Here is a 16,517-nt window from a genome sequence, read left to right on the forward strand (position 1 = left end):
AAGTGATTTGGTCCAATGCAAGCTATTTAACGTTTAAACATCTAATGTAACTTCTTTGAGAAAGGGAGAGGTGTGGGGTAATAATCCGTTTAAGAGCCGTCCTGTTAAATTAGGTTGAAGTTTTGGCGCCACCGCATGGTGATTGATTGGTACTTTGAGGATATTTTTCTCTTTTTTTATGCTACAGAAGCTCACTCGGACAATCTTCCTTCCTGTTGTTAGGACGTTACCATGACAACAGTCGTTGTGAAACTCCAGTCTCACCAGATACTTGTAGCTTTAAAGACTATTTACTTCAACAGCAGGTTGTGTATTTTTATTTATGGTGACGGCTTCAATGTCAAAGTACAAGGTAAGAACAAACCAATAGCTATTTTGTGTTGGGGTTAAATAGCTTTTTGTGACTTTTGTAAGCAAATGAGGTGTCAATTGAGGCAAGACTATTTTGCAATGGTAAGAGTCAAAAATCAGTAATCCATAGTGGAGCAAGGTTCTCTCTGCTCAAGTATCACAATTCTTTACTTTAAGAAAAAGGATCTTTCAATTAACTAATATTTTAATTTTAAATATCCTTTCTTAAATAGGGCTTGGGAAAGCCTGTTGTATTTTGTGATGTGGCAGCCATGCTGGTGGCTACAGAAGTGCCTGGTCAAAAAAGAATTAAAAGGAGATAAGCCACGATAAACGAAAATAAAATAATTAAACAGAAAGAAAATTATGGAGTAAACCCACTGTGACAAGTTACCGTCCAAAGCAAGATAGATAGAACAATTTTATTGAGGAAAAATGTATGTTCCGGGTTACGGCACCAAAGGGAAAGAAAGAAAACAGCACCATAAATAAATAAATAATGAAAGAAAGAAAAACACATACAAAAAATGAGTATGACAGACCAAAAAAAATCTATACATAAATTGCAGCTTATTGGTTAAAACTATGTGTCAGCAGTTGTGAGAATTGAATGATAAATAAAAAAATAAATAATGACTCTTCATGAAAATGTGAGTCTGTCTGATTCCTGGGGTTTGGGAGATGTATGTGATGGTCATCAGCAGGCATTACACCTCTTCCCCAGGTGTTGTTTCCCATATCCTCCCCATGCTCTCTTTCCTACCACCCACTATGGAGTTGCTTGGTGAAATCCTTCTTCACCGTGCTGCTTCCCACCACAGAGTAGAAGAAAACACTGGTTTTCCACAGCAGTTTCCTGCTGATGCTGAACGAACAGGCCCCTCAGGAAGTGTAGTGTACCTTCTCTGTAGAAAAAGGCCCAGACACTGCTTTTGAACAGTTGAGATTCATGTGAGGCCCCAAAGAAAGCACAGCTGACCCCACCTGCTCCCTTCACTGAGACGCCCAACCACCCAATGTGTTTTCTTGTCTTATCTGTGGTGTGAGTTCATACAGATGAGCAGCTCAGGAGTAACAAACCCCATCAGTCACATGCAATTTAGAGGTAGATGAGTCGAGGACTTAAAAACCTTCAAGCTGACAAGCTCTTCTAATACAGTCACTCAAATGAAGGTTTGGCACATCTTTATTTGTGTACTTTTCTCATCTATTCTTAAAGTCTTGTACAGCCTAACTACATAAACTAAGGTCCGCTCTGAAGAAAGAGATGGTAATGACAATAAAAATCACAACGAATCAGAGGTACAACAACTATATATCAGGTCTTTACTCCGATCATTAGTATGTTGACGGTCTTGAAGTAAATAAAACTAAACAAACAGCAAAACCGAGTAGTAGTGCGGTAACAAATAGTGATAATCTACATTGTTGAGGACCGCAAGTAAACAAGTTAATCTGGCATGATGGAAGTACAGTATATGTTTACATGCAGCTGGCAGGAAAGCTAGGAAAAGTAATCCCATTGTCTCTCTTTTTTAAATGATGGTCTCTCTGCTCTTGGCCAAACAACAGTATCTAAGCATAGATCCATATACCATTTATACAACAAAATACAAAGTGTACAATAAAAAAAAAAAGAAACCAACCAACAAACAGAGCAACATATTACTACCCAAGATCACTGGTGTACAGGACCAAACACGAGCTATACACATGGGAGATTTACCAAAACTGGAATGTGGTGACATGATCGCAAAGCCTTTACTTGGATAATCTGTTGGGTATTTGAATCTGGAAAACCTTATATTTTGAAGATTTTAAATGCTAAAATGCTTAATATGTAAAGCAATCATTGTCTACAGCCTTCAGATAAATGCAATATACAAAAAACTCAAATATTTATGTAAAAAAAACTACTGGCTTACAAGAAGAAGATATCATGACATAAAAGATTATAGCAAAGAATAAAGTAAATCTACTTGTAATAAGCAAGTGAGTAGAATTTCATTTTGATTTGCTTTCTTTACAGACATCTGGGTATAAAGGCCCATGTGATAAAGCCAAAACTGGGGAACGGTAAGGTGCTGTAGATAAGCTGTGTTACAATTATCTGTGATTCGCACCCACACAAAAGAACACTCTGGCAACACACTCTGGCAACGCTCGCTGTGTTATTAATTTGTCCCCTCAGGCAAGGAAGAAGTTGCGTGCGTTACAAATGTAGCATGATCAGCAGCACAGTACAAGTTGTCCTGCGCCAAAGACCAAACTGGGTTGAAGTCAAAGAGTGAGTTGGTAGATAATTGTAGAGAGAGCTTTGCAGGAAAGGTGTAGGATCATCCTTGAATGTTACCATGTGTGAGAGGCATTCAATAAGCAGCATGAGTGAATTCAGAATGAATCATCCCTCATCAACTTTTATCTGGTTGAATTCTTGACCTGTTTTCTCCTGTGTACAGTGATGGAGAGTGGGACTTCAACTGGTGTGATGTAGGCTGGCTCAAGGAGAATTTTGATCAGATGTACATGGAAGAGCATGTTAGAATAAACCACTTTCGCAATTATTATGAGGTGAGTATGTTATGGCTGTAAACTTTAAGGATGATATTTCTGTTTGTTGTTGATACTAACCTGCTTTTTGGGCATCTATGTAGCTGCTGAATACCTTGAATTTCCCTCTGGATTAATAAAGATCTATCTATCTATCTATCTATCTATCTATCTATCTATCTATCTATCTATCTATCTATCTATCTATCTATCTATCTATCTATCTATCTATCTATCTATCTATCTATCTATCTATCTATCTATCTATCTATCTATCTATCTATCTATCTATCTATCTATCTATCTATCTATCTATTTATCTATCTATCTATCTGCAATAACAGATGTGGTGTGTATGTTTTCTGAATTATATATCACAGCTGTCACGCAAAGATTTCATGGTGAAAAACCTCAAAAGGTTCCAGAAAAATCTCGAGAAGGAGTCCAGCCACAGCGAGGCATCCGAATGTGATTTTTTCCCCTGCACTTTTGCAATGCCCAGCGAGTACCACCTCTTTGTGGAGGAGTTCAACAGAAACTCTGGCAGCACTTGGATCATGAAGCCGGTGAGCCAAAGAAGGCCAGAGATTTAACCAAATTTGTGAAAGAGATATTTTATCCTTTCATTTTTTTCTGATCCTAGAAACAAAAATAAAGTTATCTCCAAACCGCTTTGACAGCATGAAAATGAATGTGTTTGTGTTTATTTAGGTTGCAAAGTCTCAAGGCAAAGGCATTTTCCTGTTCAGGAAACTGAAGGACATAACCGATTGGAAGAAGGTAATGTTTATGAAGTTGATGTACGAATTGGATGTAAATTCAAAAGCTAATGTTGTACTTCCACACTCACTGATAATGTGCTTACACAGAACAGTTCCCGCTCAGAGGAAGAGAAGGATGCAGCACACGTTGAAAACTACGTAGCGCAGCGTTATGTCGAGAGCCCCTACCTTATTAACGGTAATAAACTAATTTAATCTTATAAAAAAATGTGCTCTGATTATAAATCACTTTTTTGAAAAGAGGAATTGAATTCTATGAAATGTAGTTTTAAAAAAAAGTGTCAAATTGTGAATTGTACAATAACTGCATGTACACTGTAATTCAATTTTACTTACATAACGTCTATTACAACACAAGTTGTCTTTAGGCTCTTTCCAGAGACCCAGAACATGACCCCCGAGCAATTATTACATAAACAATGGCAGGTAAAAACTCCCCTAGTGGGAGGAAAACCTTAAGCCAAACAGTAGCAAGAAAAACTCCCCTTTAGGAGGGAAGAAACCTTGAGCAGGACCTGACTCATTAGGGGAAACCCTTCTGCTGAAGGCCAGCTGGATAGAGCAGGAAAAAGGGGATAGGAAAGAGAGGATGAACAACAGAGGGAGGAGAGGCACAGATATATTGTCAGTGGTACAAGATACAAGATTTATTAGTAGTCATCCGTTGTCTGAAGAGTTGTATGTACATATGACTGATACGTGATTAGTTGACGGACTATATAAATAGGTATAGACAGCAAACGCTGAGGTGGTCAGAGGGTGGGACTGCAGGGCAGCATGCAGCTCTGGAAGCTCTGGTCTGTAAACATGGATAGAAGAGAAAAAGACGGAGCAGACCAGCACAACAAACTACAAGAACAATGGAGCGCAATTATGGTGATGAGATACTTATAATTAATAACTGTGGATTGAGCTGAAGAAAGGAAAGAGAAGAAGAGGAGAGGAGAGCAAAAGGGGTGAGGGGCACCGCTCAGTGGATCATGTTGGTATCCCCCTGCAGCTCTGTTTAAAACAAGCCTGCACTAGTCTTGTTCTGCTACTGGCCCTAACACATAAATGTGGAAGTTTCCCAAGTTTCTTTTTTTCTGTCCTTACAGGGAGGAAATTTGATCTGAGAGTTTATGTCCTGGTCACGTCAGTAAGTACTGATTGTTTCCTATTGTCCAATGTTTGGCACAAAGTTTGAATATTGGTGCATAGTTAAATGAGTGAATATGTGTTTGTATTCCAGTATGTTCCCCTGAGAGCTTGGCTGTATCGAGACGGCTTCGCCCGCTTTTCCGGCACTCGCTTTTCCCTCACCAGCATTCACGACAAGTGTATCCCTTTTTTTCTTTCGGTAACAACGTACTTTTGTGCACATTTAGTAATTTAGATTTGAATGCTGATTCATTTATACGATAGTGTAGAAGAAAAATACCCTTTAGTTGTTCTGTTACTTATTTTAATAAAATATTCATGCAAATCCTGTTTTGAAAAGCTCAGTTTGGCCCAGTTTCTAAGGCTCTTCATCCAAGTTTCTAAATAATCCTTATTGCAGCATTTCAGACATGCACCTCACAAACGTCTCTGTTCAGAAAACAGCACCTGACTATGACCCTGAAAAGGTGTGTATTGTATGAAGCTCACAAATCAGTGATCCCTTACTGTATCGTATAAGTTATATCATATAATAAGTAACTATTTGTATATTTTCATTACTGTATTTATATTATGTTCATCCCTGTCACTAAACAGGGATGTAAATGGCAGATGCAGCAGCTTCGAAGATACCTCACTGCCAAACACGGTCGAGAGGTAGTCGAAACCCTCTTTAAAGAAATAGACAACATCTTTGTCCGAAGCCTTCAGAGTGTTCAGAAGATCATTATAAATGACAAACACTGCTTCGAGCTCTATGGCTACGACATACTTCTGGACCAGAACCTCAAACCGTAAGTGGGCCATCAAAGAGCGTCATCAACAGACCTGCACACACTCCCCGTTGGAGCATGCACCACCAAGTTGTATCAGCAACCCCCAACCAACTGGTAACTGGTCGAAAAGCTACCGGTAAGTAAATGTTTGAATTCTGTCCCCTTGTTTTGCAGGTGGTTGATTGAAGTGAACGCCTCACCGTCATACACAGCCAGCAGTCAAGAGGATGGCGAGATGAAGTGCAGACTGCTGGAGGACACTTTGAATGTTGTTGATATGGAGGGAAGGTAAAGAGGTGCAACCATTCTTTTGGGAAAAAGGAACGCTAGTTTCCTGGTTTTCATTTGATTCATTAAAAAAGAAGAAGAAGGAACTATTTTTAAAAATAGTGTTGTGGCATGTTTGAAGTTGAAGAAGACGCTGTAGGTGTTAAGAAAAACTTCCTACCATCTTATCAGATCACCTGATGAAGACCGTGCATTCATGTGGTGATCTGATAACCGTTCTAGAGTTCTAACAGACTGGTTCTCTAATTAGGCTGACTGGCAAGGAGAAACGAGTGGGAGGCTATGATCTCATGTGGAATGATGGACCCGTCTATAGAGAGGATGTCAATCTGCAAACACTTTGCAGTTCAAGTTTCATTGCCAACACACACTTGGGTAATTTAACAGTGTTCCTAATGCAAACTTAATGAGGCAACAGGAGTTCTCGTTTTTTAAGGATTAGAAATAAGACATTCTGACAAAGTCTTTCATGCAACTACTGTGATATTTGACTGGTTATGATTTATATTCTGAATAATCATATGATGACTATAATCACTAAAATATTCACCTGTTCTTCATTGCAGGATGCGTGAATGACAGAGAGCAGCAGCTTCGCCAGCTTCAAAGACCTTTTCTATTCCAGAGGAAGAAGTGAACATGTGCAGGACTTCTAGCCTGCTAACATCGTAGATGGTTTAAGTTAAAGCAAAAATAATAAAATGTAGTATTTCTTGGCTCAATAGTTCTTCGGTGAACTTTGTTAAAATCTGCAGGAGCAAGTCGTGTTTTGAGCAACCATGAGTTTTTAAAAGTGTAGATTTGATATATTAAATTTAATTTAACTTGATTAATATAATGACAAATCACAAGCTTCATCTCATGACACTTCAACAATAGTTCAGCTGATTCCAAATTAGTCCAATCAACACAAAGCTAATTGGATAACAGTAATTATCGCTTCGCTAAGGAACCAACAGATTGCATCAAAACTTTTTTTTGAAACAATGTCTCATCCTGAGCAAGCACCAGGCGATTAAGGAAAGGAAAAATTCCCTTTAAGAGGAAGAAACCTCTGTAGGGAGAAGGAAGAGAAGGGAAGAAGGAACCCAGGTTATCTACTTTTGCTTTTCCAGGCAATTCAACGAAAAAAAGAAAAGACCTCTTTCATGTGCAAAACATTTATTTCTATGCCTTACAAACACTTGCATTCAACACCAAGAAAATACATACTACAATCTTTCAGCGTGCATGTCCATGTAGTGTACAACGTTTACAACTATATTGCGTGTCCTGGTTCGTTACCTATGGCTTGAATATTTTACATGGATATTGTGAAAGTATAAGCGGTTAAGATATTTCACATTTTTCTGTGATTTATTGTTCTCACGAATCAGTTGCACATGTTAAATCATACAAGAAACAGATACAGCACTATAATGTAAACAATGTTCGACAGATGTCAAGTATGCAGTGGAATGTGGATCTTCCAAACACCACCATGCTGCAGTCGACCAGCGATGATTCGTTTGGAAAATTCAACTGAATCATTTTAATGACAGCACAGGAGACATAGTTACATTCAGCTTTTTTACGAAATATTTTCTTATTGTGCGTGGCAATGTAAACTCAACAATGTCAATGATAAATACAAGTCCAACACAACACTTCTCATAAATATAACTATGGTATATAAAATCTGGAAAAATATGCATTTACATTCGTAGCAAACGTTACACCATCTTCAACGACAGGAGGAGCTTGGCTCTATGCAAAATACATTTTCACTGACGACAATTCCAGCGAGTCAAAGACCAAGAGCCCTTGTAACCAAAAATGTAAAACCATAGCACAACATATCTGAAAACAACCACAGTATTGCAGTAACCCACTCTTTAACGTGCCTCCCATTCAACTAAAAGATGCTTCAACTTAGTATACACTTTAAAACACGAGGCACAAAATAAATAAATAATAAAAAAAGAAAACATCAAGTAAAGGAAAACAATTGAAAATAAATACATTCCACCATCAAAAGTTGCTCAAGTATTTGATGACTGAAATGCGATGACTGTTGTTAAACACTACTATGGATTACTTGTGTTCAAAGCTGTCCAGCAGAACAGTGGATCCTTATTTTATTTCTATTTTAACATTAGTAGAATATTGAGTGATGGCTCTGCAAGTGCAATAGAAGTTTAAATAAAAGCTGTTTTTAATCACAGAATCAGAGTTCAAGTTCATACTCAGACTTCTGTTAAATACACAGCTCAGCAATTATGAATATACCTGGCCATTTACATGAAATGAAAGGAGTTTTAGTCTATCTGAATTCTAGCTGCTCGGTCGCTCTTAGTTTCAACTGTTTAATGGCTGTACACCAGTGAATTAATTAGTCTGCTGTAATACAGTTAGAAGGTGCTTGTATTACACACGTTACACCAAAAGCAAGTATATGTTACTAAGTAAAGCTCTATCCATCAGGTCTATAGGAGTTACTTTGCAACAAAGTGGACATTTTTTGTCTTGCCATTCTGTTTACTTAGCTGAGCTTTGGAGGAAGATGCTCTTTTCATGGCGGTTTTACAGCCCTGACCTCCTGCCTCTATCCTCAGATAATCCTTTTCTTCTCTTGTTGGTGTCATGATCTCCCTCTTACTTGCAGCAGAACCACGTTTCTCAGCGCTTGGTGGTTTAACTCCTCCAGGTTCCTTTTTGACATCTGTCTCCGAGTAAGCTCTGACTCTGCTTTTCCTCACCTGACCTCTGCTGTTTTGATTGGCGCTAGATTCGTGGGGCGGCTTGCGGGCATTACCTGCGGCCTGCATGTGCCTGAGGTGACTCCTCCCAGCCGACGGGCTCACGGGGGTCCGGGCTCCTCCTCCTCCGTTTCCGCCTTGACCTCCTGGGCTCCTGCTTTCCGCGGAGGTCGCTCGAGTCTCGCTGCTGCTTCTCTTTGCTGCTGCTCCGGTTCGCGTTTTGCGCTCGAGCAGTGGGCTGAGACGCGAGTGGCGCTGGTACGCATAGGCCGAGCAGCTGCCGTTACACAATGGATAGCGGGTGTGACAGTGTGGACAGACGGGAAAGCGGGACAGCTGGTGTTGGGCCGAGGCAGGTGACAAGGGGTTACTGACGGGGGTAAAAGCTCGCTGGCTTTGCCGCAGCCCTTTGGGGGAGTTGAGACGGGACGGCGGTGCCGTGTGAGGCCTGGATATGTGAGTGGCAGCTGCAGAGGGGAAGCTCTGCGGCCTTGGACGGCTCCCAGGTGGGCGGCTGTTCTCTGCTTGAACTGTTTGGATCTGGAGCCACTCCAGCTGCAGCAGCCTCTCCAGGTACTTCTCCATGGGCCCCACGGGCTTGGGCCGGGGGGCACCGCGACCCTCGGTGTGAAGAAACATCGCCAACTGTCTCAGACTCCAGCTGTTGAAAGGAGGAGGCAGGAAGTCTGAGTAACCGTACTTGGGGATTTCACTCTCATCTTCATCACCCGCTATCCCATGGGGTCCTGGAAAGTCTGGGGGGAAGTCATCACTGTTGATGATCTCTGCGCGCAGGTTGAGGTGAGGAGGTGTGCAGGGGGTGCACGGAGAGGGCAGGACAGGCAACCTCTCAGAGTCGGACAGATCGCTGGCACTGTCAGTGTCTTCATCCTTGTGGTTGTAGTGCTGCTGTAGTGTCTCCGGGGTGGGGGCGGGGGAGCGTGATAGGGGCAGAGCTGGTGAGTGGCGTAGCCCTGATATTGGAGAAAGCGGCAGGGAGAGGGCTCGCCGATTTTTCCCCATCCCCTGACGATTCTGGAGGAGCTCAGTACTGCACTGTGGCATTGGCATCCGTTGGTTTTCTCGTTTTTCCTCTTTTTTTGTAACAGATGAGTGTTTGCGGAGTTGAGGCCTCAAATCTACATCCTCTTCAGGACTGTAAAGAACCAGATTAATTGAGAGGAAAGCCCTTAAGGGTTTAGGAAATAACTTTACCTGAAGGAAAGCATTCATAAACAGTGTTGCCAACTTAGCGACTTTGTCGCTAGATTTAGCGACTTTTCAGACCCCTATAGCGACTTTTTTTTCCAAAAAAGCGACTAGCGACAAATCTAGCGACTTTTTCTGGTGTTATTGGAGACTTATCTGGTGGGCAGAGCAGAGCAGAGACGAGACCCTCACCACTCCGCGTCCAGACTGCAAATGAAATGCGCTTGCACAAAGCCGCCGCTGGCTTGCAGAGCGGGATGTAAATGTAAACGTTTCTTTTTTCTTTTGGGTCACTTTGCCGGTCCCAAGCCCGGATAAAGGAGGAGGGTTGGTTGTAGAGCTAGGAATTTCACCCTACATAACAATCTTTTGATTAAATTTGCTGTTATAACATTTAACAATACAGGACAACACTGATGTGTGTAATGTGGATCTAGACAAAGCATTGAAATCATTAAATGTTGTTAATGTTGAAATTATTTTTGTACATTTGTAGTTCTAAACATATTTAGGGTGTTTTTTACTCACTTTTGTCTCTCCCACGACGTTATTCCTCTCCTACAGCGTCCATTACAGTTATATGCAAATTGCCAATTATGCAAATTAGGCGATGACGTCATTTAGCGACTTCTAGCGACTTTTGGGACAGCCAATAGCTACTTTCCTTACTGAGGAGTTGGCAACACTGTTCATAAATTATGATCCTTACCTGGACACGTTGTTAGTATTACGTGTAGAGCTAGACTTGAGTCTTCCACTTTTGGATTGTGCACCCTGTAACACAGTCATCAAAATTTTATTTTGTCAATCAAGCAAAGTATTTAATAAACAATCATCTCTATTCTTCATCAAAATGCCAGTCACATACCCTGTGGATTGATGTCACTGCGTCCTTATCCTGACCTGGTCCTGGCAGGCCATTTCTCATTTGGCTCACTGCCTTCTTCGTCTTGTTACCTTTCTTTAAACTGTGAAAACATTATCATGGTTCAAATTTGTCCCTGCAGTAAAACCAGTACTGGAGTTGAGGGGGGATGAGGGGGGATGGCATCCCCCCCTGAAATAAAAATGGTCAAAATCATCCCATCCCTGTAAAACTGCCATCCCCCCTTTCCATCCCTTATGTCATTTCATCAATGAATGTGGTTTTACTGCTATTTCAACATTTAGAGTCATCACCAGAAAAATAACACCAGAAAAATGTGAAAATTTTCACCTATTTCAAGTAAATTTTCACTTGAAATAAGTAGGAACATCTGCCAGTGGGACAAGATTTATCTTCTTATTATAAGCAAAAAAAAGATTTGGCAGATTTTTCTTCTTATTTTAAGTGAAAATCTACTTGAAACAGGTGAAAATTGTTGTTTTTTCCAGTGATGAGTCTTCTTTGAGATTTTTTTTACTAAAATGAGACATTTGAACAAGAAATAAGACAAATATTCTTGTTAAGAGTGTGAGTTTTTGCAGTGATCCATTTTACTTATCCTGTGAAGGACAGAGGCATATTGATAAGTTCAGAAAACAGTTTTTTATTGTTGTGTTTTGATGTATTTGATTTAAAGCTTATAGAAGGCTGCATTTAACTGCTGCTATGTCATTCCTGCAGTATTTCTGCAGGTGTTTTGGTCAGTGCTATTATTTGTAATATATTATATTATTTGTACAGCACAAATTATCTGTCCCCATATGATAAAATCCACCATCCCCCCTGATTTATTTTTTACAACTCGAGTACTGAGTAAAACACAACTACCCATCGTATTCGTGCCATTGTAAAAAACGAGGCCTACCTGGTCACTGTCCCGCTGTTTTCAGTATTCTTAACGCGTATCTTCTCTTTGGAAACGACGCGTTTCAGCGTCGTGGATGCAGTGCGCTCCTGCATAATGGGCCCCATGTTGCACCACAGGGGATGCTGTGCCGAATCCAGCGTGGGTTGTTAAATTAAACGGTAGCTAAAGAAGCCAACCGACATCTCGGATGTGACACACTCCTTTCAAATGACGGCTAAAAGCGCCCATTTTCTCCGATGTGCTGCAGTGCATCACTCGCAGATCTCAGCCTCTTCTCTGATGCTGCAGCTTCACAAACGTCAACTCAGTCGAGCTCACGGTTTTGAACTCCGGTTCTGCAGTTATTTTAATGGGGTTGTGACAGCAGATGCACGTCGTATTCGACTGTCATCTTTCTCGCCATGACAATTGCAAAAAAAAACGAAAAAACAGTGCAGACGCTTTGTTTGACTCTGCTTCCCAGTGAGATGGGTTTGTTTACCTGCTGCTGACTGGCTCGCCTGCCCATAGACATAAAAACGTAGACGCCCCATCCAGCGCTGAGCCGTACGTCAACGTCGCCGCCATATTGGATGTGGCAAGACTGCGCTGTAAACAGTAAATGGACTTATTTTCATAAAGCGCCTTTATACAAAGAAATTTACCTTTTACGTCTCATTTATTCATTCACACACGCACTAATATACTTGGGAAACAGTTTAGGCACCAAATATAATATATTAATTTTTTTCAGATGGCAAAAATAAGATTTTATTAATTCCACATAGGAGTAATTCTCTCAATTTTCTCATCAACAAAGCATATTTTACATAAAAATATTTTAAATTTTTCAAGTAACAAAATAACATATTTGAACCATTTTTCAGATTTTTTCAGTTATTTTATTGTCTGAAAAATGGTTAAAATGTTATTTTATTGTCTGAAAAATGGTTCAAATATGTTATTTGAAAAATTTTAAATTAGTTTTGTTGATGAGAAAATATGTTTCTCTATTTTTCTTATTTTTGTGAGGGGGGATATATATTGTTTTTTAGCACTACCTTGTTCTTACTCCTATGTGGGAACAATAAGGTTTTTATTTTTGCCATCTGAGAAAATTAAACATATTATATTTGGTGCCTAACTGTTTCCCAAGTATATCAGTGCGTGTGTGAATGAATAAATGAGACGTAAAACGTGCATTTCTTTGTAGAAAGGCGCTTTATGAAAATAAGTCAATTTACAGTTTAGAGCGCAGTTTTGCCACATCCAATATGGCGGCGTCGTTGACGTATCGCAGCAGCGATGGGGCGTCTACGTATATATGTCTATGCGCCTGCCTGTGTCGAAGCGAGACGCACAGATGCATTGTGGGACTTGTAGTACTAATTTGATAGTCGATATTAAAATCCACTGCTGTCTGAGTTTTTTTCACGTCTGCTTGTCACATTAAAATAAAGGATACACATGCAGAAAAGCGACCGTCTGCGTGTGTGATTAGGGACATTGAAATAAATTGATAGAAATATAATAGAGAACCTTACATGACTCAATCACCCATGCGGCCTCAGTGGCATGCTTTTATGTGGTTTCCTGTTAACTGCACGAATGTTAGCTGATCTCCTGCGACTTAAGGAGGGATAAAAGCCATTATATAGTCATGTTCGTGTGTTTTACAAATCATGTGGCATGACTGGATAGTTGAGACTTCATGACGCACGGAAACGAGCAACTCAATAAATATTACTCCAAACGGAGGATCACGCTTAGACCATATCCTTCATCCCACATGCAACTAATCCTTCGTGTGTTTACATGGTGAGGTGATGTCAAAGTTTAATTTTACTTGGCCTTTAAAGGCATTTTCAGTATTCGGTGTTCGGAACAGAGGAAAATAGACTACATGCATAAATGCCGCGTTCCATTTGTCCTCGGAAGTGGGGATTTCCCAGTTCCGAGTCGGAATTTTCAACTGGAACGCCCCTCGAAGTGGGATTTCCCACTGGGTAAGTGGGAGAGTCTTCCCCACCCCCGAGTTCACATTCCAATATGGCTGCCCCGGTTGTAAACAGTAGAAGAGAGCTCTGTAAAAATTCGTAGCACTTCATTCTAGTTTTGGTCACACTAAATCAGTCGTATACAAGTATGGTTCGGCATATATATGCTGCCATAGTGTAATTTACATTTTTCATGTGCTATATGCGAACTACAAACTTGTTTTCCTACTTTGTAACTGGAACGCTGATAACTCGGCTGTGACGCCATTCCCAGTTCCGAGTTCCGACTTCCGAGGTAAATGGAACGCAGCAGAAGGCACGTACTCTTGGAGTACACACCCACTTTTTTCTTGATTTCAAAACGGCTTGTCAAAGTGTTAGGACAAACTCAAGCAATCTTTTGAAAATTAAAATTATGATTTCATTTCAGTGTCACTATGCTTTTGATTAGAGTCAAATTGAAGGAATACATTTGACTTAACTCATTTTCATGTTATTTTTCATGCAGGTGAGCAGAAACTCCTTCTTGACAACATGGATAGAGGTGGGTTTATTGGACGTGAGAAGATTCTCCCATCAGAATCTGAACAGCTAGTATCCGACCACAGCAGTGCCACAAGACCACGCTTGATTATTAACTTGACTAAAATGCTTCAAGCTGACAAACCCAATGTGGTGAAGAAGCCGGTCCCAATCCGCCCACCAAGCCCTAGAAAGCATCTGCCAAGAGAGCAAGAGCGCCGTGGTTTCCTCTCTTGTGAAGCTGCGCCTAAACCCATCATCCGGAGAAGGTCACGCTCACTGCCTTCCACCACCGAGAAGAAAAAGGGACAACGCAGAAATGTTGGCGTGCGGTTTATTGATTCCTTGGGACTGGACTTGGAAGACGTCAGGCTTTTTAAATCAGGAGAAGATCCATTTGTGCCACATCATGTCACGTTCAGATTGCTAATGGGTGCCGAGATGGCAGATGGGAGGCATCTGGAGATTTCCTTGCCATATCTGAAGCCAGTTTTTGCCCAACAACCTGGCGATCAGCCAGAATTCCTGTACCACCTCTGTGAACAGAAAGTGTGTCTGGAGAGGGTCTTGTGTTTTGAATTGGGGATTATCTGCATCACCCAGGTCCTAAACTTGGACTTTCAGAAAGACATCAGAGCTCGTTATTCATTTACACAGTGGAAGAGCTATGCAGAAGCAAAGGCCTCTTGGGTGTCCACCGTCACGAAGACCTGGGAAGGAGGAGAGGGGGAATTTAGTTGTGATGCATTTCGTTTCCATCTGCCAGTCCCTCCATTTCTGCAGCCAGGTGCAGTGTTAGAGTTTGCCATTCAGTACAAAGTCTGTGGGGCTGAATACTGGGACAACAATGATGGAGAGAATTATAAGTTAATTTGCCAAAACTACAAACTCACCGTGCCTAAAGAATGTGAGGACAGCATGGTGCACTTTATTTAGGGTGCAGAAAGTAGAATAAATCTATTTTTAGCACTTTATGACTGCTGGTAGCAATACACTTTCAAATAACTGAAGCACATGTAGTGATGCTGTTCATTTTGTCACTGCAGAAAGTCTTTGATCCCATTGCATTCTAGATAAACGTTGATAAGACTTGACTAGACTGAAATTAAAAAAACATTGTTTGACTTGTTTTTTAAAACTGCACTGAATTTTAAAATGTAGCTATTTGAAGTAGAAAAGTTTTTGCACACCGGATATGCAGAAAGGTGCGTTGGAGGAGGAAAGGTGCAGCCAAATATGAAAAGAAAACTCCTGCACAGCTTCTTCTCACCGTGCACTCGTTTATTAGGCCAACGTTTCAGTCAGACCTTTTTCAAGGCATCAAAAACCTTGATGCCTTGAAAAAGGTCTATGTTGGCCTAATAAACGAGTGCACTGTGAGAAGAAGGTGTGCGGGAGTTTTCTTTTTATAAAACGTAGCTATTTAAAATGTAAAATGACCATGGGGTCATCTAATTTTGTACATTTAGAGCTGCTGAACTTTTTTTTTCTTATTTTGTATTCACTACTTGTCCAAAGCATGTTGGAGATTAGAAATCATATTGTTAATTGTTATCTATGTTTAATAAATAATCAAATGAATGCTAATTTTGTGTAACAATAAATAATGTCAAAACATTATTTTGTTGTAATATATTGTTTTTTTTATTTAACTCAAGTCCACATTTTCCAGTTTTATGTAAACTTTAATACATACCTGTCAAGTCTCCCGTTTGGGCCGGGAAATTACCGTATTTGACCTCTCTTTCCCGCTGTCTTCCCGTATTAGTATTTTCTCTTGAATTTCCCGTTTTATAATATAATAATTTTTAAACAGCAAACTAAATTGTCACTAACCTCGTGAGAACTGCTACCTGCTGTAGCCTGGGTGGAAGTTCTCGCGAGGTTAGTGGCGACAACGGGAGCAAACTCGGAACAACAAATCAAAGATGAATGGATGTAACAAGAGAGAAAACATTTCTGCCAAAAAAGAAGACTTGGTGTAAATATCTCTAAAAATGGGAAACTAAATTTACTTTCCTAAAGAGGAGATACAGAATACAGTCAGTGAATACCATAGAGCCACATGAGTGAAAATGACAACTTAAAAGAAAATGTAAATGTTTCACTTGAAGACAATAAATGTGCATATTAACTATGTAATAAATAAATGTGCTTTAATCCACTTTTGTGTTTTCATTTAGGCTCTATTTGATTTGATTTGATTTTATTAGGGATCCCCATTAGCTGGCGCCGTAGCGACCAGCTAGTCTTCCTGGGGTCCACATAAAAGACATACAAAATAGATTTACAAATACAACATTAATTAATATCAGTATTCAGTACTAAAAAACCTTACAATTTAAAAACAAGTTACATGATGGGAGTTGTTAAAAAGCATGGTAAACAAAAA

General features: G+C 40.1%; 3 protein-coding genes across 5 annotated transcripts; 2 read left to right on the plus strand and 1 right to left on the minus strand.

Annotated features, from left to right (window-relative positions):
* The first annotated feature begins 337 nt into the window (after positions 1-337).
* On the plus strand, positions 338-6,524 carry ttll9 (tubulin tyrosine ligase-like family, member 9). The gene is made up of 14 exons (XM_061734861.1): positions 338-352; positions 2,381-2,427; positions 2,543-2,638; positions 2,811-2,922; positions 3,282-3,467; positions 3,613-3,681; positions 3,771-3,861; positions 4,781-4,821; positions 4,915-5,002; positions 5,232-5,290; positions 5,421-5,617; positions 5,774-5,887; positions 6,138-6,262; positions 6,454-6,524. The coding sequence occupies exons 1-14, from the start codon at positions 338-340 to the stop codon at positions 6,522-6,524; spliced, it is 1,311 nt and encodes a 436-aa protein (XP_061590845.1).
* A 535-nt stretch (positions 6,525-7,059) lies between these two features.
* Positions 7,060-12,119, minus strand: fam217ba (family with sequence similarity 217 member Ba). The gene is made up of 4 exons (XM_061736437.1): positions 11,625-12,119; positions 10,703-10,802; positions 10,544-10,608; positions 7,060-9,781 (listed from the first exon to the last, which is right to left on the minus strand). The coding sequence occupies exons 1-4, from the start codon at positions 11,729-11,731 to the stop codon at positions 8,362-8,364; spliced, it is 1,692 nt and encodes a 563-aa protein (XP_061592421.1). The 5' UTR covers positions 11,732-12,119; the 3' UTR covers positions 7,060-8,361.
* Positions 12,120-13,201: 1,082 nt separating this feature from the next.
* On the plus strand, positions 13,202-16,275 carry ppp1r3da (protein phosphatase 1, regulatory subunit 3Da). 3 transcript variants are annotated; one of them, XM_061735002.1, is made up of 2 exons: positions 13,202-13,612; positions 14,112-16,275. In XM_061735002.1, the coding sequence occupies exons 1-2, from the start codon at positions 13,510-13,512 to the stop codon at positions 15,059-15,061; spliced, it is 1,053 nt and encodes a 350-aa protein (XP_061590986.1). In that variant the 5' UTR covers positions 13,202-13,509; the 3' UTR covers positions 15,062-16,275. The 3 variants fall into 3 exon arrangements, with proteins under 3 accessions (XP_061590986.1, XP_061590987.1, XP_061590988.1); XM_061735003.1 differs by having other exon boundaries at positions 13,202-13,424; XM_061735004.1 differs by lacking the exon at positions 13,202-13,612 and adding an exon at positions 13,761-13,898.
* Positions 16,276-16,517: the final 242 nt, after the last annotated feature.

The sequence above is a fragment of the Cololabis saira genome, chromosome 12, assembly GCF_033807715.1.
Source record: "Cololabis saira isolate AMF1-May2022 chromosome 12, fColSai1.1, whole genome shotgun sequence".
NCBI classification, from domain to species: domain Eukaryota; kingdom Metazoa; phylum Chordata; class Actinopteri; order Beloniformes; family Belonidae; genus Cololabis; species Cololabis saira.

Coding starts and splice junctions, on each gene's coding strand:
- fam217ba (XM_061736437.1), bottom strand. CDS start 11,731: ATGGGGCCCATTATGCAGGAGCGCACTGCATCCACGACGCTGAAACGC. Junction 10,803..11,624: donor AACAGCGGGACAGTGACCAG/GTAGGCCTCGTT, acceptor ATGTTTTCACAG/TTTAAAGAAAGGTAACAAGA. Junction 9,782..10,543: donor AATACTAACAACGTGTCCAG/GTAAGGATCATA, acceptor GGTTCTTTACAG/TCCTGAAGAGGATGTAGATT.
- ppp1r3da (XM_061735002.1), top strand. CDS start 13,510: ATGCATAAATGCCGCGTTCCATTTGTCCTCGGAAGTGGGGATTTCCCA. Junction 13,613..14,111: donor GAAGTGGGATTTCCCACTGG/GTAAGTGGGAGA, acceptor TTTTTCATGCAG/GTGAGCAGAAACTCCTTCTT.
- ttll9 (XM_061734861.1), top strand. Junction 2,639..2,810: donor AACTGGGTTGAAGTCAAAGA/GTGAGTTGGTAG, acceptor TCCTGTGTACAG/TGATGGAGAGTGGGACTTCA. Junction 6,263..6,453: donor CATTGCCAACACACACTTGG/GTAATTTAACAG, acceptor TCTTCATTGCAG/GATGCGTGAATGACAGAGAG.